This window comes from Erythrolamprus reginae, chromosome 3 (genome assembly GCF_031021105.1).
Source record: "Erythrolamprus reginae isolate rEryReg1 chromosome 3, rEryReg1.hap1, whole genome shotgun sequence".
Lineage (NCBI taxonomy): Eukaryota > Metazoa > Chordata > Lepidosauria > Squamata > Dipsadidae > Erythrolamprus > Erythrolamprus reginae.
The window spans coordinates 46,380,062-46,402,660 of record NC_091952.1 but is presented as its reverse complement, the minus strand read 5'-3'; the positions used below and the strand labels follow the sequence as shown (position 1 = coordinate 46,402,660).

The 22,599-nt window shown below is 43.0% G+C and overlaps 1 protein-coding gene across 2 annotated transcripts in view; it reads right to left on the bottom strand.

Annotated features, from left to right (window-relative positions):
* MED8 (mediator complex subunit 8) overlaps positions 1-22,599 on the bottom strand; it is a 36,177-nt gene that overhangs the window by 11,934 nt on the left and 1,644 nt on the right. For both annotated transcript variants that reach the window (XM_070745064.1, XM_070745065.1), the window contains exons 2-3: positions 8,217-8,335; positions 6,432-6,576 (exon numbers count right to left, since the gene is read on the bottom strand). In XM_070745064.1, the coding sequence (XP_070601165.1) occupies positions 6,432-6,576; positions 8,217-8,335 (264 nt within the window). The remainder of the gene's footprint in view (positions 1-6,431; positions 6,577-8,216; positions 8,336-22,599) is intronic.

The window sequence follows — 22,599 nt, the reverse complement described above, 5'->3', positions numbered from 1 at the left end:
AGAGGCATTCAGGTAAGCAATCAACGCCTATTCTCCGTACTGAAGGAGTGGGTCCAGCAGTCACATGGGACATACCCAAGAGATAGGTCCCTAGGGTGGGAGTACATTGCTATCGTGAGAGATAACGGATTGGAGTACTCTTCTTCCGAAGGCAGCGTCTGCTGATGCGTACGAATCAATCTTGTAGTGTTTTATAAAGGAATTTGGCGAGGCCCAAGTGGCTGCTTTGCAGACTTCTTCCAACGGAGCCTGAGTCGCCCAAGCGGCAGATGTGGCAGCACTTCTGGTGGAATGCGCTGTAATATTCCTTGGAATGGAGAGGGAAGCTGTCTCATAGGCCTTTGAGATGGCCCCTCTGATCCAACGACCTATTACTGTGGAAGACACTCTGGATCCCAAGGATCTGGGATGGTAGGCTATGAAGAGTGCTTCAGATCTCCGGATGGATCTTGTGCGTTGGATATAAATCTTTAGCGCTCTAGTGAGATCTAGAGTGTGCCATCTAATCGCCAGGGGATGCTCTCGTTGGAGACAGAAAGAAGGTAAAACGATATCCTGAGATCTGTGGAACATGGAACTGACCTTGGGTAGAAAGGTGGGGTCCAGCCGCAGAACCACCTTATCCTGATGAAACTGACAGAGGTCCTGTCTGATAGAAAGGGCTGCCAACTCAGATATGCGTCGGGCGGAAGTAATCGCCACCAGGAATGCTACCTTGAAGGATAGGTACCTGAGGGACGCAGAGTTCAGGGGTTCGTAAGGTGCTTGAGTAAGAGAGTGGAGAACCCGTGGCAAGTCCCAGGTTGGATATCTGTGGATTTTAGAAGGCCTGAGATTGGCCACTCCTCTTAGAAATTCTTGGATTTCTGGAAGGGAGCGTAGGGGCTGCCTGCGAGGCCCCGCCAAGACGGAAGAGATAGCGGCCAGATGGCGGCGGATGGTGCTGGTAGAGAGACCTTGGTGAAAACCTTTCATAAGGAAGGCGATTAACCTGTGTATGGGAAGACACAGGGGGGATAAGCCCTCCTGCGAGCACCACTGATGAAATTTGGACCAAGTATGGTCGTAGATCCGATTGGTAGACCCCCTTCTAGATTTCAGAATGATTTCCACTGTGTCTGGGTCATACCCTCGCAGGTCTAAGTCCCTCCGGATAACAGCCAGGCGGTGAGGTGGAACCACTCTGGATCCGGATGGAAGGAGGCCCCCTGCCGCAACATATCCTCCGAAGCGGGGAGTCGCCAGGGGTCCTGGACGGACAGTTGTTGAAGGTCCGCGAACCAGGGTCTGCGAGGCCAGTGAGGGGCAATCAGGATTACACGTGCTTTCTCCAGGAGGATTTTGTTGATCACGTCTGGCAGAATTGGAATTGGAGGGAAGGCATACAGTAGGCCTGGAGGCCAAGGACTCCTGAGGGCATTGACTGCCTCCGCTCCCGGAGACGGGAACCTGGAGATGAAGCGGGGAAGCTGGGTATTGTCTCTGGTCGCGAATAGATCCAACACTGGATGGCCGAACCTGAGGCAGATTTGGTGGAACAGTGACTGATGGAGATTCCACTCGCCTGGATCTACGGTGGCTCGTGAGAGCCAGTCCGCTTGGACGTTGAGGCTCCCCGAGATGTGATCGGCTAGAAGCGATTGGAGATTTTTCTCTGCCCAAAGACCCAACTTCAGGGCCTCCCTCATGAGGGCCTTGGATCTTGTGCCTCCCTGTCTGCAAATATGGCTTTTGGTGGCTATATTGTCGGTGAGAATCAGCACATGTTGGTTGGATATGTGAGGTTGGAATTGCTTTAGAGCTAGAGACACGGCTCTTAATTCTAGCCAATTGATGGGCTTGGAAGCCTCCTCCGGTGACCATGTGCCCTGAGCTAAAAGACCTTGGGCGTGGGCTCCCCAGCCCGAGAGGCTGGCATCTGTGGTGACTACAAACTGGTCGGGACACCGGAAGGGGGATCCCTTGTCTAGGGCTGGAGAAGTCCACCACTTGAGGGATCTGCGAACCGTCGGTGGGATGGTGATGCGTCGGTTCGAGTTGCTGTGGCCTGATCTCTGAAATGGTAATAGTAGCCATTGAAGTTCCCTGGCGTGAAGGCGGGCCCAGGGAACAATACCAATACATGACACCATCTTACCCAAAAGGGAGGATAGGGTGACAATGGAGGCCGATTGCTGGGGCAGGATGCGAGCAATGAGATCCAAAATGCTGCGTTTTCTCTCATTGGAGAGAAAAACCTGGGATATTTCGGAATTAATGATAGTCCCCAGATGCAGGATGGAAGTGGATGGATCAAGATGACTCTTGTTAAGGTTTATGGAAAAACCATGGTTCTGTAGAACCGACATGGTAGAGGAGAGGTCTGCAGCTACACCAGCTCTGGAATTACCATGAATTAAAATGTCATCTAAATAACATAAAATATGAATGGGAGAGGCCCGGATATGAGCCGCCAAGGATCCCAAGAGTTTAGTGAAAACCCTGGGAGCTGAGGAGAGCCCAAAAGGCATAGCCCTATACTGAAAATGCCTGCCTTGAAAGGCAAAGCGCAGAAATCTCCTATGGACCTTGGCAATGGGGATATGGAGGTAGGCCTCAGTGAGATCTAGAGACACCATAAAGTCTCCTCGATGAAGAGCTGATAAAATGGAAGATAGGGAGTGCATTTTGAATTTTCTATATTTAATGAAGCGGTTTAATTTCTTTAGGTCCAAGATGGCTCTCCAGCCTCCAGAAGTCTTAGGGACCATGAAGAGGATGGAATAGAAGCCTAAACCTCTCTGGAGAGAGGGGACCGGTTGAATAGCTCTAATAGTCAACAAATGAGAAATAGCCTCCTCCATTCGAATACGAGATGGAGAGGAACTGGGAGAGGGACAAGAAATAAAACGGTTAGGGGGAGAAGAAATAAACTCTAACCTTAGGCCCCTTTCCACTGTGTCAATGACCCAGGGGTCCTTACAAGAGCGGTGCCAGGCGGAAGAGAACCAGGCTAGGCGACCGCCTATAGGCAGGTGAGAAAACTTACCATCTGGTTCTTTTGGAAGTTCTGGTAGTAGAGGATCCTCTCTGATAGCGGGACCCTCTGCCCCTGGTGGTTCTAGCTTGGGATCGAAAGCGAGGGGAATACTGACCTGGGCTCTTGTGAAATGCGAAGCTTTGATCCTGCTGACGCCCGGTGCGCCGAAAGGACTGCGGTTTCGGGGCCTTCTTGGTGGTAGGTCCCAAGACCTTTTTCTTGTCTGCGTTTTCCGTAAGGAGAGGGTCCAGAAGATCTCCGAAGAGGAGGTTACGTTTCAGTGGACCCATAGCTAACTGCCATTTCTGTCTTACCCCCGCCTGCCAAGGGCGGAGCCATAGAAGCCTTCTGGCCGTTGTGGAGGCTGCTACTGATCTGGCTGCAAATCTGGAAGATTGGAGAGTAGCATCTGCTATATATTGGGCAGCTGCGAAAATTTTGTTGAAATCCTGTTGGCCCCGTAAGTCATCTGGAGGCAGGTGTAGTTGGAGCTGACGAAGCCATAAGAGCATAGCTCTGGAAAAGAAGGATGCCGCTGCAGCACTCTTAATGGCCCATGAGTCTGCAAGGAGACTTCTTTTGAGCATTTGTTCAAGTCGTTTGTCCTCTGGCCGGAGGACCTCCTCTGCCTCGCCAGGCATGGCAGCCGTTGAGTGGAGCGTCTTCACTGGTTCATCTGGCCTGGGACATGTTAGGAGTTCCTCATAGGAGGGGGAGAGCTTGTAGAGCTTCTTGTCCTTGGGAGTGGGAGTGAAGCCTATGGTTGGGTGGTCCCACTGTTTAAGCAAGGCATCCTTAAACAACTTGGGCATAGGAATTACCTCATTGTCTTCCTGTTCCTCCATGAAGTAAGGAAGATTTTCCTCTGGGGGGTCTGTGGAAGGAGTAGCTTGCTTCTCTTGCCCGGCTAGCCCCGTGGATACTCTAGCTTTTAGCAGGAGAGATTTGAAAAGCTGCGAAGGGAAAATAGCAGCTGGGGCTGGAATCTTAATCTGAGATTCCTCATCCTCCGACAGACGCTGAAAGGGGTCATCATCCTCTTCTGCATCCACGTCCTCATCCTCTTCCTGAGAGGAGTCAGAGACCTCCATGACTGGGGCTCTGTAGGAAGGAGAAGAACTCACGGGACGGGAGGAGCGAGGGGGAGGATGAGACAGAGGAGGTACATTTAAAGATGAGAGTCTAGCATCAATAGTGTTAGTCAGAATAGTCAAGATAGACTGAAACTCCGGTGGCAAGGAAGAAATATCAGCCGGAAAAGCCTGAGGATCCCTGAGGCCCTGAACAGGTTCTGGCTGGGGGAAATCCTCGGTAATATCTGGCTCCTCTGGACCTAAACCCCATAGGTTAGGTTGGGGTGGATTTAGGTTTGGCTCATCCAGGGATAGCACAGGTACCCCAGAGGGAGGCAGGTTAGAGGCCTCCGGGGGGGTAGGGTTGATATGCACTTGGGCCTGCACCTTAAAACGTTTGGCTGATTTATCATGTATTTTTTGTAGGGCTAGGTCCCTTCTCTTCTCAGCCCTAGTGGGCTTGGCTAAAGACTGAGAGCCTGAGGAAGAGGAGGAAGAGGCCTGGGGAAGCTCAGAAGGATTACCAGTAGGCCTAACCTCTTTGGAACCTTTGGTAGTGCCTCTCTTGGGAAGGGAAGCCATAGTCTGAGCAATTACAGAAGACAAGGCTTGAGCCAAAAAATAGGGGAGAGAAGAATTATTTTGTGGAATTCCCAAGAGGATAGGTGACCCTGCTCCTAGGCCCAGGAGCAGCTGCGCCTTAAGAGGCAATCCTGGGCGATACCAAGAGTTCTTGTCCTTAAGTGCAGCGTGGCAGGCCTCACTAACTTAACTTTAAGAAAAACCAAGGCACACTGGTTGGAGGCCACTTCCGTGGAGAATAGGCCCGAGGGAACTCAAAGCGACGACTCCAGGGTCAGGCGGCGGGCTGTAGGCACTAATGGCCGACCCCTTAGGGCAGAACCGAAAGTGCAACTTACTGGGCGTCAGAGCCTTGGCGCCAAAATAACTGCTCCGTTATTTGCAATAGGAGCGACTAAGCCCGGGAGACAAAACAAGTCCCACACCGCGGGAGGTAAATAGCCCTTAATTAGTTGAAAAAAATAAAGCTTGCTCACGGCAGGACCTCCAAGGCCGGAGTTAACAAACCGGCCGCGGCTACAGCACGAAGGGAAAAACCGCAAATGGCTGAGCCGCTAACTTCTCCCCCAACTCAAAGCCCTGTAGGGCTGAGAAAAAAAAAAAAACTGCCGGCAAGCTGAGTAATGGAAAAATCTTACTTGCTATTGAAGAGAGATCGAAGGGAAGGTGTTTTATCGAGAGGAACGAGCATTCACACACATCCGAGGATGCGAACTGAGCGAATTCTGGGGAAGGGGCGGATCCAGCAGTCTTTTTTAATACTAGGCTCAGTTCCAACGGATTGGACAGGAGCAACCCATGTGACTGCTGGACCCACTCCTTCAGTACGGAGAAGGCAATACAGTGATACCTCGTCTTACAAACGCCTCGTCATACAAACTTTTCGAGATACAAACCCAGGGTTTAAGATTTTTTTGCCTCTTCTTGCAAACTATTTTCACCTTACAAACCCACCACCACCACCACTGGGATGCCCCGCCTCCGGACTTCCGTTGCCAGTGGAGCACCCGTTTTTGTGCTGCTGGGATTCCCCTGAAGCTCCCCTCCATAGGAAACACCACCTCCAGACTTCCTTATTTTTGTGATGCTGCAGGGGAATCCCAGCAGGGAAATCCCAGCAGTGCAAAAACGGGCTCTTCGCTGGCAACGGAAGTCCAGAGGTGGGGTTTCCCAGTGAGGGGAGCCTCAGTGAAATTGCAGCATCGCAAAAACACAGAGGTCCGGAGGTGGGGTTTCGAGGACTTCAGTGTTTTTGTGATGCTGCGATTTCACTGATACTCCCTTCGCTGGGAAACCCCACCTCTGGACTTCTATTGCCAGTGAAGTGCTCGTTTTTGCGATGTTGGGATTCCCCTGCTGGGATTTCCCTGCAGTATCGCAAAAACACAGAAGTCCGGAGGTAGGGTTTCCCATGGAGGGGAGCCTCAGGGAAATCCCTGCAGTGCAAAAACAGGCACTTCGGCTGGCAAAAGGGGTGAATTTTGGGCTTGCACGCATTAATCGCTTTTCCATTGATTCCTATGGGAAACATTGTTTCGTCTTACAAACTTTTCACCTTAAGAACCTCGTCCCGGAACCAATTAAGTTTGTAAGACAAGGTATCACTGTACTTACTTAATGACGGTCTTGCTTAGCAAGGAAAATTTTGGGCTCGATTGTGGCCGAAAGTCAAAGACTACCTGTATCTTATTTTCTATTAGACCTAAAAAAATAATTATTGTGATCGAGAAAAGATACAAACTGAGTCAAATCCTTACCATTATCTCTTCATCCCGATCTGGCGATAACACTAACGGGATAATAACCTGATTGCGCAACAGCGGAGTCTTCTCATGCTTCAGCACTTTGTTCAGAGTATTTAGTTGCCCTGAGAGCAGAGCAAAACTATCTAGCACAGAGGGCCTAAGGCAGAAAGATGGAAATAGAAATATGTGAGTTATATCAAAAGAATATCTGTGGATGCGTTTCAGGGAATTAAAGTACTCTTTAGATCAGAATGCTGTAACAAAAAAATAGAACTCACTGAGCATAACCACTCGAATTCTAACAGATTTTCCTATAAGGCTGTGATGGTGAACCTATGGTACGCATGCTACAGGTGGCACGTGGAGCCATATCTGCTAGCACTCGAGCTGTTGCCCTAGCTCAACTTCAGCGCTGGCCAGTTGATTTTCAGCTCCTGCGGAAGCTCCGGGAGGACATTGTTGGCCTCTGGGAGGGGGGTGGGGAGGCCATTTGCACCCTCGCCTGGGGAGTGCAAAATATGAGGCTGCCAGGCCCACCAGAAATCGGGAAATTATTATTATTATTATTATTATTATTATTATTATTATTATTATTAATTGGATTTGTATGCCGCCCCTCTCCGGAGACTTGGAGCAGCATGAATGGAGGAAGGTGAGTTGTGCGTGCATGTGTGGGGAGCGGGGCTACATGGAGGGGGGGGTCACATGTGCATACGCAAAGGGTGTGGTGTACATGGGCATTAAATTGCAGGGTGGGCACACGTGTGTGTGCGATCGCACATGCACATACACTTTCAGCATCCGAGGGGAAAAAGGTTCACCATCACTGCTATAAGGAATATTTAGTTATACAATTAAACATATTACCGTAGCTTTCCAATAGAATAGCAAAGTGTCTCTCAAAAGTTTATCTTTTGACTTTTTAAACAATAATCCCTCTGTTGTATTTCAGCTACAGATATGTCAATATATATTCTTTTATATATTCTGCACAATATATATTCTGCACAATATATGTTCTGCTTTTACACATTCAAGGCAGCTAATAATTAAATTCAAAACACAGAATTTAGAAACTCAAATTTAGAAACTCAAATGTAAATTCAAACCAATGAAATCATTGACAATGACCGTTTTGGTGAAGGAATGTGTCTTGGCTATTTTTTAAAAAGAGACACGTGTACCAAACTGCTTTGGGTGGGTGGCTGGGGGTTCATTTTATGCTTTTCTTGTTACAACACAGGATAATTCCTTCTTCTGTGTGTCAGATAAACGAGCCTTCGACAGCCAGGGCATTTTCAAAAAGATCTTAATAGAAAAGACAGATCTTAATGTGAATATTGGGTAGAACCAAATCTAACTTTGACCATCTTGTTAGGGTCAAAAAATCCCTCTTGTTTCCACGTCCAGTGAATTCTGAGCAAGTATACTGATTTTATACAAATGGAATATTTTAAAAAATGTTCCAAAGCAAAGAACAGTTGTTACAGGGATCAAGCAAAACATTAGTTTCATTTATTTTACAGCCTGAACCTTTATATATTTATTCCAGAATAATTGCCACACAATTTCATGAAACTTACACCAAGATGAAAAATGAAGGGACTGAAGGCATAATAGGCAGTCACATCCTGAAATCAGAAAATTTGCTTCCAAATAAATTGGGAACTAGTAAGGATTAATTTTGAACTGAAGCACACTGAGTTCAACGTATGTTGGCAGGTATCCTAAATTAGGTGAAATCTTACATGAAATACTGTCCCCTTCCACCAGTACCAGCCGGCTATGAAACCTTACCAAGTGAGGCGGTCATATTCATTCTCCAGCTTGGAAATGAAATTAACCAAGGAGTTCTTCAGGTCAGCTACTTGACTGATAAGAGCCTCCAGGGACAGCTCAAGTTGTTTTTCCTCTCTCTGGCAAGGACATACAATAAGATTGAACATATTAGCTTTCCAATAGAATAGCAAAGTGTCTCTCAAAAGTTTATCTTTTGACTTTTTAAACAATAATCCCTCTGTTGTATTTCAGCTACAGATATGTCATGACAGCAAGTTTTCCCAACAAAAAGAGCTTTTTAAGCTATATTACTGTAGTAGTGAAAGGAAGAAAAGGGTGGACCCGGTGATGGGAGAAAATGAAACACAAAATAATAATAGGTGCTGAGGAGAGGGCAGAATTCTTCAGTTCTTACTTGGTTTTCCTTTAAAGGGGAATTGTGTTCCAATAGACCTAAACAGAACAATTGACACAAGGAAGAAATGGCAATGCATGGCATATAAATAGATTGGTAGGGGCTACATGGCTACCATGACTGAATTCAAATTGGTAAAACCATAGAAACATAGAAACATAGAAACATAGAAGACTGACGGCAGAAAAAGACCTCATGGTCCATCTAGTCTGCCCTTATACTATTTCCTGTATTTTATCTTAGGGTGGATATATGTTTATCCCAGGCATGTTTAAATTCAGTTACTGTGGATTTACCAACCACGTCTGCTGGAAGTTTGTTCCAAGGATCTACTACTCTTTCAGTAAAATAATTTTTTCTCATGTTGCCTTTGATCTTTCCCCCAACTAACTTCAGATTGTGTCCCCTTGTTCTTGTGTTCACTTTCCTGTTAAAAACACTTCCCTCCTGAACCCTATTTAACCCTTTAACATATTTAAATGTTTCGATCATGTCCCCCCTTTTCCTTCTGTCTTTATATCTAATAACTTTGAGTAGCTCTTGGATCTCTTGTTATCAATACAGTTCAGGATACTGGTTAACACCTAAGAACTTCATAGCACAAGACCTGGCTATTTGAGGATCACCTATTCTCGTAATTTCTATTTGTTTTATATTATAACAAAATATGCATATCCTGGGTCCCATTAAATAGTGTCAACTACTGGGACCCAGAAAACCTTTCTGTTATAAAACTTGCCCACTGAAACAGCATAAGGGAGACTAGGATGGTACCATTTCGGCCTTGTTCTGGCCTCATCAGCTAGCCACACCCTTCCTTACTGGGATTCGATCTGGCAGCCTCTGCCTTGTAAGGCAGAGAATTAGCAGTTGAGCCACCAGACCTGATCCCTCCAGCTCTGTACCAGGCAGGGGTTATATGTTCCTTCAATATACCAGGGTGATCCGACATAAAAACACACACACACACACACACACACACACACATACACACACACACACAGAGTATATATATGTGTGTGTGTGTGTGTGTGTGTGTGTGTGTGTTTATGCTGTTTCAGTGGGCAAGTTTTATAACAGAAAGGTTTTCTGGGTCCCAGTAGTTGACACTATTTAATGTGACTATATATACCGTATATGTCACATGTTTTTTTGCTGTATTTGAAAATTAAGGGAGACTAGGATAGATCTATTTCAGCCTTATTTTGGCCTCATCAGCTAGCCATACCCATATATATACACACACACAAATACGTATTAGAAAAGAAATAAATGCTAAAGAATAGTGTAAGAAAAAAAAGAAAAATTGCTAAGGAAACAGCTATTGATCTTTTTGACAGCAGTTATTAATATATTTATATTTTAGTCCCCCGCCCTATGGTTGCATTATAATTTCCTTCTTTCCATAAACTACTCTTTCTAATCTTCAAGTCTTTAAATCCCAAACTTAGTTTTCTCTGTTGTCATAAAAAAAGTTTATAAGGAGTTTCCAATAATTGATAAGTGTAATTGTTGATCTTTTCCTAATAAAATTAATTTTGCCACTGTGCTATCTTTCTCAACCATTCTTCTGTTGTATTTCAGAATGCCTCCATTTTATGCATGTCTGATTTTTTTTAACAAATCCATGAAATATGATAAAATGTCCCTTCAACATGTCCACATTTCTAACATAAATTTGTACCTTTATACATTCCAGACAATATTTCTGGAATCACACACTGATGGTACTTCATTTTATTAAAAAATCTTCTTTAAGTTGTAAAATAATGTAAATTTCAATTCTTTTAACCACTTTTTTTGCCACTGTTCCATCAGAATATTGTGTCCAAGGTTCTTAACCCATTTTAAATGTCTTTCATTTCTTTTATATGTCTTTCCTCAAATTTCTGTTTCAAAGTTCAGTAAGTTTATGCATTTAGCAATCTAACTTAAAATGCAAGTTCAATTTACAATACAATTCTGTTACAATGCAGTTACAATTCTGTCTTCTGGTGCTCAATTCCAAACGTCCTATTGTCTACCTTAAATCCTTCACTAAAGTGAGCATGCAAAACCATTAGAAACATAAAAACATAGAAGACTGACTGGCAGAAAAAGACCTCATGATCCATCTAGTCTGCCCTTATACTATTTTTTGTATTTTATCTTAGGATGGATCTATGTTTATCCCAGGCATGTTTAAATTCAGTTACTGTGGATTTACCAACCACGTCTGCTGGAAGTTTGTTCCAAGGATCTACTACTCTTTCAGTAAAATAATATTTTCTCATGTTGCTTTTGATCTTACCCCCAACTAACTTCAGATTGTGCCCCCTTGTTCTTGTGTTCACTTTCCTATTAAAAACACTTCCCTCCTGAACCTTATTTAACCCTTTGACATATTTAAATGTTTCGATCATGTCCCCCCTTTTCCTTCTGTCCTCCAGACTATACAGATTGAGTTCATGAAGTCTTTCCTGATACGTTTTATGCTTAAGACCTTCCACCATTCTTGCAGCTTGTCTTTGGACCTGTTCAATTTTGTCAATATCTTTTTGTAGGTGAGGTCTCCAGAACTGAACACAGTATTCCAAATGTGGTCTCACCAGCGCTCTATATAGCGGGATCACAATCTCCCTCTTCCTGCTTGTTATACCTCTAGCTATGCAGCCAAGCATCCTACTTGCTTTTCCATTAAAAGCTAGAAGTGGCGCAGTGGTTAGAGTGCAGCAATTCCCCAATTCCCACAGCATGGCAGCCCAACTCAAAACAATGGCTTTAACTCAAAACAATGGCTTCGGCCTGACACAAGGTACCTCTCTATACTTCAATGGTTATTCATGGTCAAATTATCACAATCACACTCAAATCACAAAAACAGCAGGAATTCAGTAACGTGAAGCAATAAATTACTCAGCACCAAAATCCAGCTTTGTCGATGGTTAGGTTATGAGTCTTTGGAAACACTATAGGCTGAGTAGCTGTCTTCGCAATTATCCGCAGGCAGTAATTAGCAGGAACCTTAGTTTTATAAAGACCAGCAGTATGTAAGCTATGTGTAGCAATGCTGAAATTACATTTAATTTTCTTTTTTTGCTTCTAAATGCACTCTCCCACACCTGAGGTATATTGATGTTAGAACATTTTCACCTCCGTTTGCAAATGTGTCATCTTTATTCTGTATTTTCCTATGTTTGATAATATAATGTGAGGTTGATTGATTAGATTATACTTCCTATAATTAAAATTGTTCTTAAGCTTTGTTATTGTTGTATCTGACATTAAAAGTCAATTTGTTTAGATAAAAATGAAGTAATTGGCAACACTTATTAAAATCCTATAAATTAAAACTAAAAACTAAAAATCAGCTAGTGATTTATCTACTTTCAGTATCTTTTAGGGTTTTCCAAATTACTATGCCTGAAGTCTACTCAACTGTTCATCTTAAGCACACTCATCAGAATGTAACATCCTTTCATGTTCTTTATTTGAGCCAATGCTATAAACCAGTGTTTTTCAACCAGTGTGCCACGGCACAGTAGTGTGGCGCAAGACATGGTCAGGTGTGCCGCGAAGCTCAGCAAGAGAGAGAAAGAGAGAGAGAGAGAAAGAAAGAGAAAGAAAGCAAGGGAGAGAGAGAAAGAGAGGCAGGAAAGGAGGGAGATAGAAAGAGAGCAAAAAAGAGAGGAAGGAAGGAAGAGAGAAAGAGGGATGGAGAGAGAGGAAGGGAGAGAAAGAGGGAGAGAAATAGAGCGAAAGGGAGGAAGAGAGAGAAAGAGAGAGAGAATTTTTTTGTCCAAACCTTTTTTAGCCCCCCCACTCCCCCTCGCTCAAGGTGCCCCATTATTTTGTATATGTAAAAAATGTGCCGCAGCTCAAAAAAGGTTGACAATCACTGCTATAAACAACCATATACACTAATAATATTCAGGATACAGTACAAATCTGATGTACTTTTTTCTGTCCCAGGTCAGGAAGGACAAGTAAATAAGGTGGTTGAAATAGCAACTGATATGTATTTGGTCCATGTGTAGGAAAGGGAAACACAGAAATTTGATTCAGTATAACAGTACATATATTATACATTATTCAAGTAGCCATGAGCATTTGGTTTATATTAATTCCTGAAATCATGATACATAAACTACAATAGCCGTGTGTTCAGAAAATATTAAGCTGTAACTAAGCAAACTATACATAATATACAGTATGAACACAACCAATACAGTGATACCTCGTCTTACGAACTTAATTGGTTCCGGGACAAGGTTTGTAAGGTGAAAAGTTTGTAAGACGAAACAATGTTTCCCATAGGAATCAAGGGAAAAGCGATTAATGCGTGCAAGGCCAAAACTCACCCTTTTTGCCAGCCAAAGCGCCCGTTTTTGCGCTGCTGGGATTCCCCTAAGGCTTCCCTCGCTGGGAAACCCCACCTCCTGAAAGAAGCTTTGGATTCCTTTTGTTCCTCCTTCCCCCCCTTTTTTCCCCTGAGAGGTGGGGTGGGGGTTTGCTTTAAATTTCTTGGAAAGGCCAATGAAACCAATGAACAATTAAAAAATGAGCATTTATTGGACTTTTGCAAAAGGGCATGGAAAGATAATTTCTCCTTCCTTCCTTCCTCCCTCCATCCATTTCTCCTTCCTTCCTTCCTCCATTTCCTCCTTCCTTCCTTCCTTCCTTCCAGCCTCCGCGGGCGGGACCCTGGGCCGCACTTTGCCCAGGTCTGGCCTATACGCTATAAAGAAAGTGCACGTAAAACTACATTTTAAAATGAAAGTGGCAGCCTGCTGCGCTACATAGAGAAGATCTAGCAGAACACACATGGAAGACCAATCAGGAAAGAAAGAGGATTAACAAAGATGGGTCTGCTATTCCTGAGTGCAAGCAATTCTTCAATGTCTTCTGTAAAAGTCAGGGACGGAGCTATAGCAGACACAATGACTATAAAGCTCAAGTTCAGGTCCAGGCTCTGAGCAAATTAACGAAGTGGAAAGGCAAGTACTAAACCTGCCCACCAAAGTTGCTGTCTAAGAAGCAAACACCCTACAAGGAATAAAATCTGCACAGATGCCAGAAACTTTTCTCAGTTGCAACAGAGTAGTTCAAGACAGAGCAAGAAGAGGAGCAGAGTCTGTGTAGAATGCAATCCCCACTACCTGAAGCAATTTCAGATTTCGAATTTCATCACAAACAATAGACTGTTGTATCAGGAATATTTTTTCACAAGGACAGAGGGGAAGGGAGAGAGAGACACACAGAGACAGCTAGGTATGCTCACGTTTTGCAGACTATTTTAAGCTCGCAAATAACCATTCACATGGTCACATTAGAAACAAGGAAAAGTTCAGACATATTTTTTTACAGGTATGGAATTGGCACAGAAGGAATGTGACCAAATATGCACAATTCTGAGGTGAAGAATAAAAAGAACAAGTTGAAGGCAGATACAGTGGTACCTCTACTTAAGAACTTAATTCGTTCCGTAACCAGGTTCTTAAGTAGAAAAGTTTGTAAGTAGAAGCAATTTTTCCCATAGGAATCAATGGAAAAGCAAATAATGCGCGCAAACCCATCAGGAAAGAAGTAAAAGCTCGGAATTTGGGTGGGAGGAGGAAGAAGAGGAGGAGGACAGACGCTGCTGAAGGAAGAAGATGAGGTGAGGTGAATTAAAAAAAATCCAAAACTTAAAGGCTTAAAAACAAAAAAGAGGGACTCTGAGGTGGCGAGGAGGAGGACGCGCTGCCCATACGCCCAGTGCGAGGCTGCCTCCCATACACTGCACCAGAGAGAGAAACCCAGGGGGAATGGCAGGAAACTGGCCGGGCCTTTGTGCCGCTCTCAAATTTCCTGAGAAATTTTTCTGGGCTCCGGTTCTTAAGTAGAAAATGGTTCTTAAGAAGAAGCAAAAAAATCTTGAACACCCGGTTCTTATCTAGAAAGGTTCTTAAGTAGAGGCGTTCTTAGGTAGGAGTATCACTGTACTTAAAACATGTCCTTATTAAAACGTTCATAAAAATTCACAATTTTTAAAATAAATATATTGAACATAGAATTAGGAATTTTTCTGAAGCTTCTAGCATGTAGTTCAAGTGGATGTTGTCACAACTTGGAATAAGCAGATGATGGGGTCACTGGACTTACTTCTATAAATACTCTCCATAGTTTATTGAGCAGGTCAAGAGATGTAGTACCACACGAGAGACTTAGAGCAGTGTTTCCCAACCTTGGCAAAGTGGAGATATTTGGACTTCAACTCCCAGAATTCTCCAGCCAGTGAATGCTGGCTGGGGAATTCTGGGAGTTGAAGTCCAGATCTCTTCAAGTTGCCAAGGTTGAGAAACACTGACTTAGTCTTAGAGCACCAGTGGAGAAAAACAAAGAGTGAAATCAAGAAGCACAGGTAAGAGTTTCATTATAATTTACCCTGTGAATTTATTTCTCTTCCATTATTGCATCTACAGATAGAGAGTCCCTTCCTAGATAGAGAGGACATGGGGGAGCTCTTACAAGGTCATTGTGAGGAATGTTCACAACATATCCTAGACAAAGTTAACTCCATTTCAGAGTTGGACTCTACTGGGCAGGTCCTTTGGAAATCGATGAAAAATAGAAACATAGAAACGTAGAAGATTGACGGCAGAAAAAGACCTCATGGTCCATCTAGTCTGCCCTTGTACTATTTCCTGTATTTTATCTTAGGATGGATATATGTTTATCCCAGGCATGTTTAAATTCAGTTACTGTGGATTTACCAACCACGTCTGCTGGAAAGTTTGTTCCAAGCATCTACTACTCTTTCAGTAAAATTATATTTCCTCACATTGCTTCTTATCTTTCCCCCAACTAACCTCAGATTGTGCCCCCTTGTTCTTGTGTTCACTTTCCTATTAAAAACACTTCCCTCCTGAACCTTATTGAACCCTTTAACATATTTAAATATTTCGATAATGTCCCCCCTTTCCCTTCTGTCCTCCAGACTATACAGATTGAGTTCATTAAGTCTTTCCTGATAAGTTTTATGCTTAAAACCTTGCACCATTTTTGTACCCCATCTTTGTACCCGTTCAATTTTATAAATATCCTTTTGTAGGTGTGGTCTCCAGAACTGAACACAGCATTCCAAATGTGGTCTCACCAGCGCTCTCTACAGCGGGATCACAATCTCCCTCTTCCTGCTTGTTATATCTGTAGCTATGCAGCCAGGCATTCTATATGCGTGGCTTCGTTATCACGGAGTTCAAGCAATTGGTCTGGAGGAAGTGGGCAGGGTTCTTGTGACTGTAAGTCCAACCAGCTGTATTCTGGACACATGCCACTTGGTTGGTCAGGGCTTTCATGAAGATGCCATCAAGTTGGGCCTAAGCAGTTTAGTTTAGTTTAGTTTAGTTTTATTGGATTTATATGCCACCCCTCTCCGAAAACTCGGGGCGGCTAACAACAATCATAAACAATGTACAATAAAATCCAATATTAAAAGCAAATTAAAACCCCTTAATATACATACAAGCATACCATATATACAGTTCTGACGGCCTAGGGGGGGGAAAAGTTTTAATTCCCCCATGCCTGGCGGCAGAGGTGGGTTTTAAGTAGCTTACGAAAGGCAAGGAGGGTGGGGGCAATTCTAATCTCTGGGGGGAGTTGGTTCCAGAGGGCCGGGGCCGCCACAGAGAAGGCTCTTTCCCTTGGTCCCGCCAAGTGGCATTGTTTAGTTGACGGGACCCGGAGAAGACCCACTCTGTGGGACCTAACTGGCCGCTGGGATTCGTGCGGCAGAAGGCGGTCCCTGAGGTAATCTGGTCTGGTGCCATGAAGGGCTTTATAGGTCATAACCAACACTTTGAATTGTGACCGGAAACTGATCGGCAACCAATGCAGACTGCGGAGTGTTGGTGTGACATGGGCATATTTAGGGAAGCCCATGATTGCTCTCGCAGCTGCATTCTGCACGATCTGAAGTTTCCGAACACTTTTCAAAGGTAGCCCCATGTAGAGAGCGTTACAGTAGTCGAGCCTCGAGGTGACTGTGAGCAGTGACTCCCGGTCCAAATAGGGCCGCAACTGGTGCACCAGGCGAACCTGGGCAAACGCCCCCCTCGCCACAGCTGAAAGATGTTTCTCTAATGTGAGCTGTGGATCGAGGAGGACGCCCAACTTGCGAACCCTCTCTGAGGGGGTCAATAATTCTCTTCCCAGGGTGATGGACGGACAGATGGAATTGTCCTTGGGAAGCAAGACCCACAGCCACTCTGTCTTGTCTGGGTTGAGTTTGAGTTTGTTGACACCCATCCAGGCCCCAACAGCCTCCAGGCACCGGCACATCACTTCCACTGCTTCGCTGACTGGACATGGGGTAGAGATGTATAGCTGGGTATCATCAGCGTATTGATGATACCTCACCCCATGCCCTTGGATGATCTCACCCAGCGGTTTCATGTAGATGTTAAATAGCAGGGGGGAGAGGACTGACGCCTGAGGCATCCCACAAGGGAGAAACCTAGAGGTCGACCTCTGACCCCCCACTAACACCGACTGCGACCGACCGGAGAGGTAGGAGGAGAACCACTGAAGGACAGTGCCTCTCACTCCCAACCCCTCCAGCCGGCGCAGAAGGATACCATGGTCGATAGTATCGAAAGCCGCTGAGAGGTCAAGAAGCACCAGGACAGAGGACAAGCCCCTGTCCCGGGCCTGCCAGAGATCATCCATCAATGTGACCAAAGCAGGTTCCGTGCTGTAGCCGGGCCTGAATCCAGACTGCTGAGGACCTAGATAATCAACTTCTTCCAAGGACCGCTGGAGTTGGAGCGCCACCACCTTCTCGACAACTTTCCCCATAAAGGGAAGGTTGGAGACTGGACGGTGGTTATTAAGCACGGCTGGGTCCTGGGGAGGCTTCTTGAGGAGGGGGAGCACAAGTGTCTCCTTATAAAGGGCCGGAAAGGACCCCCTCCCCAAGGAGGCGTTGACAATCTCCTGGGCCCAGCTCCGTGTCACCTCTCGACTGGCCGAAACCAACCAAGAGGGACACGGATCCAGTAAACAGGTGGCGGAGCTCACAGCTCCAATGGCCTTGTCCACTTCATCAGGTGTCACCAAGTCAAACTCCTCCCAGACAGATGGACAAAGATGTTTAGCCCCAGTCACCTCAACTGACTCATTGTCAGTTGTTAGTGTCTCTTTGCTGGAAGGAGTTATTGACTAGAAAGTGGTGGGTGATGTTCTTTTCTCAAAAGATTATCCTTGGGCCCAATAGTTTTAGGCAACTTTCAACCAATTTTTTGCTTTTAAGAGAAGGTTGTTGAGAGGGTGGTTGGCACTCCACTACAAAGGCCCCTGGATAAAGCAGATTATCTGGATCCTTTTCAATCTGATTCAGTCAGAATACAGTACTGAGATGGAATTGGTACTGACCTCTGGCCTCAGGACAGGGGAAGTACAACTATCCTGGGTCCTCCTCACTCTTAGGGGCTTTCAGTACCATCAAACATGATGTCATTTGGAACCAGATTAGGAAGCTAGGAGTGGGAGGCACTGTTGAGCAATAGTTCTCATTTCTCTATGGCCAATTTCAATCACTGCAATGCAAGGTTTCTTAAGGCTTCGATCAGGGGTTCACAAACTTGGCAGCTATGCTGGCTGGAGAATTCTGGGAGTTGAAGTCCACAAGTCTTAAAGTTGCCAAGTTTGAAGAACTCTGGCTTAGATCTATCTCCTCTCCTCTTTAACATTTAAGTGAAATTGCTGGCTAAGGTCATTTATTGGTACGAGATGAGGTATACACCTCCTCCTTCTGGCTAAGTAGGGGATGCTGCCAGAGTCTGATAGGAAGAAAGTGACTCAACTGAATTCTGTCATGGCAGAGTAGCTTTGGGTCTCCCAGGGTGTGGCAAAATGCCATTTTTGACTCCAGACATAGCTGGTATACATTTGGGGGGGGGGGTGTTCTCCTAGAATCACAGCTACTACTCAATGAGCCGGTGACAGTTCTGGCAAGAGAGGCCTTCAAACAAATTTGTTTTTTCTTTTGCTTATGCTTAATCAATAATCTAAGTAAGTACAATTATTAAGCCAGATACCGCCTATTTTGTACTTGTGCATCTGGTTTTTCCTGCCTCGGTTGCAGAATCTTATATTTCTCATCACTGAAAATATGTTGTTGAATAGGGCCAATATTCAGGTCTATCGAGATCCTTTGGAACCTTGAGGCTCTTTTATGTCAGCAGTACCCCACAGGTTTGTGTCATTCACAAATTTTAGGAGAATCTCTTCTATTCCTCCATTTAAGTAATTTATGAAAGCACTGAAGAGTATTGGATTCAGGAGATAACTCTGAGGTACATCCCTCCCTCCATGGAGCTATAGACCATTATAACAATAGTCTGCGCTCTGGCCAGTAGTATGAATGACGGATGACTGATTGGTTTTATATAGGGTTTTTTATTTCTCTTAATTTTTCAATTGTCTGTACTATTTTTTATCTTGTTTATATTTTATTCCTTTAAGTTGCCCTGAGTCCACAAGGAGAAGGGTAGCTATAAATCTAATAATAATAATAATAATAATAATAATAATAATAATAATTATTATTATTATTATTATTATTATGGACCACATGTTTCAATTCAATTCAATTTCAATTTATTAGATTTGTATGCCGCCCCTCTCCGAAGACTCGGGGCGGCTCACAACAATAATAAAAACAATATTCCAGCGAAAACAAATCTAATATTAAAAAGCACATAAAACCCCATCATATTTAAAAAAGCAAACAACATATACATACCCAAACATAAATATTAAAAAAACGCCTGGGGGAAAGGTGTCTCAACTCCCCCATGCCTGGCGGTATAGATGGGTCTTGAGTAATTTACGAAAGACAAGGAGTGTGGGGGCAGTTCTAATCTCCGGGGGGAGTTGATTCCAGAGGGCCGGGGCTGCCACAGAGAAGGCTCGTCCCCTGGGGCCCGCCAAACGACATTGTTTGGTCGACGGGACCCGGAGAAGGCCAACTCTGTGGGACCTTATCGGTGGCTGGGATTCGTGCGGTAGCAGGCGGTTCCGGAGGTACTCTGGCCCAATGCCATGCAGGGCTTTAAAGGTCATAACCAACACTTGGTTATAGTTATTCTGCTAACTGTGAATCCATCTGGAGTGGTAATGGTAATAATTCTGGTAATAAGTCATCCCATAACTTTTCAGTTTATCAAAAAGGAGGCTATGGTCTACTTTATATAATGCTGTATTAAAGTCTACTTCATCCACACCATTATCCTGGTCTACTAATCTAATCACATTGTCAAAGAAATCAATAATATTTGTTTCAGACAACCTGTTTTTAACAAATTCATGCTGACTTCTGGTCATCACTTTATTTCTAAATACTTGCAAACCCAGTGCTTGTTTATATTTTAAAGATTTCCCCAGAATAATATTGCTGGCACTGGAAACAAGTCCCAAGACTTTCTGGAACAACCAAGCTTTTTACAAATTACCAAAAAGCCACAAGTAGGATATAGTATCCTTTTTCCATAAAGGGAACCCTCCATGGAAACTATCCACTGGAGTGAGGAGGACTTCTTGAACCACAAATTTTCATTTTGAAATTTATTACGAGTTATTATAGCTCTCACAGCAAAAATGTCATTGGCAGTAGTAGGAATGTGCAGTAAACATACCAAAGTTTTCAGTGGTATTCGAGGACAGCTCTATGTAAAAGGAATTATAGCAAATGGATACTGTAAGATGACATAGCTGTTAGTGAACTACGATGTTCAGATATTAATAAAAAGATGGAGATTTTAACTTTCCTGATTTTTATCTATATTATTGGGCTTATATTTTAACATCTATTATTTCCTAGAAATCAAAAGGGGCTGTTATGGGCACAATTAGAAAATTATTATTAAATTATTGGTACTTAATTTGATACATGACACCAGTTTTACAAACAATTCAGTTGCTTTTCCTATACAGTATATAAAACTATAGACATTTTTGGAATATACTGGAAAAATAAGATTTTATTTAAATTTTCTCCAGACATTGTAGAGAAAACAAACTTTAATATCCTTGCAAATCATATTTCTGAACTGAAAAAGGACAAAAATTTCATTAACAATTTAGATTAACACGCCGCTGGTCAATTTTTTAAAATGTTTGAGACTTTGCAAAAACAAGTAGACTATGCAAAACTGCTCAATAATATAAGCAGTAAAATATTTCTTTATTATATATTTTGTATCATATTCTAGCATCACTAGAATGTTTTAACTACCTTAATTACAGTTAATTTTATTCAAATTAGAAAAAGTTGAATTGGTAGTTACATCTGAACAAACAGCCATTAAAATCTGAAATAAGGTGGGATATTCTATTTCAACAAATCAACTAGAATTTTAAGGAATGTTGAATGACTATTGCATGGTTTGAGATAAATTCAATACATAGTTTTTGAAACTATTGGATACTTCAGGGGATGTACAATGATTGGTTTTCAAATTTTGTATTTTGGAAATGTCATAAGCCAGAAAGAACCTTAGGGTGTTTTGGACTTGCCCTCACATTGGCATATGTTGGGTTGGTAAGGTTGTAAGTAGGATGTTGGGAAAAGAAATAAAGCTCAAAGAGGTAAATGTGTCGGTGAATTATACTGTGAAAATGTGAACCCTATATTACTTTTAAGAAATATTGCATGTGCAGCAATTAAGATAATTGTGGAGTTCTTGGTATTCTATGAGCTTGGTTGTTTTCTTGCAAATATTTCCTTACCCATCAGTGGTGGCAAGCCATTCGTAAATAAACAGAGAGCAAATCCCACACCCCTTGGCCACTGATGATAATACCTAGTGTTGGTGGGAGTGTTCTTGGTGGTTCCTTGATTAGGCTGTTGTTTACTGCTTGATTGTTGATTTAGTATTAATCTTGGTGTCAATCTCTGTTTATAACCAGAAATTAAACCTCACTCCCTTCTAATACTGAGGATGTTACCAAATTGGATAATGAAAGGTCTTACTTTTATTAAACAAAGAGAGCACCAAAGACCCGGAGTGCAACCTTGAACTATAAATATTCTCTTCTATTGGTATTATGGTGATTGTTCTATTGTAGTAGAAAGCATGCACACCTCAACATCTTGGATGGAAGACATACTTATATTTTTTTATATATGAACTGCTTTTATATGGGGTCAAAGTTTAATTTCTTTAAACCTTTAAGACCAGACACTCTTGCATGTTTTATCGTTCTATGTACTGTATTTCTATGTGCCTACATTCTACCATGCATTAATGTTTTTTTGTGTGTGGGTTTTTTTGGCTACTTTTTTTTTCTTCCTTGTATAATCATTTGTTATTTTATCTAGTTATTTTCCTTTTTTAAATTTTATTACATGTTAAAAAACAATAGGGATAGCTCCACTGCAACTGAGCTAATTGTGGCCCCTAGGCCTTTTCCTGATTATATTAAATAATTCATGTAATTAATGGGGGCCATCTAGTGGTCAATTTACACAATGTATATAATTTTGTATTTATTACAAATGTCTCAAGCACAGTAAAGTACATATTGTAAGCACAGTTTGAAATTGGGGGTTTAACATTATTTTAGCTGCAGTCTAAAACAGTTTCTAAGACAGTTCTTTCCGCATTTTACATTACTAATCATCTGTCAAAATCCTGTTACCGTAATTGAGAACTGCTGGTAGCTGCAGTTACTTAAAATGTATGTATTAATATTCAGTCATCCCAGATGGCATACAGATTTAAAATGCCTGACTTAAAATAGCTCTTCATATTGTCTATTTCAAAAGACATGTTCTAAGGTTCTGTCAGCAAATCCCGTTGTAATTTTCTTCAATCTGATAATAGTGGCTACGTGTTAACTGCAAACCAATCACAACAGATCAGGCTAGCTATAAATTTTAAAAGTTGAATATTGCCACAGTTTGGGAAAATTATTCTAATCTGCGTGGTATTCTTACTTCCATCCACTGTTTCGGAATGC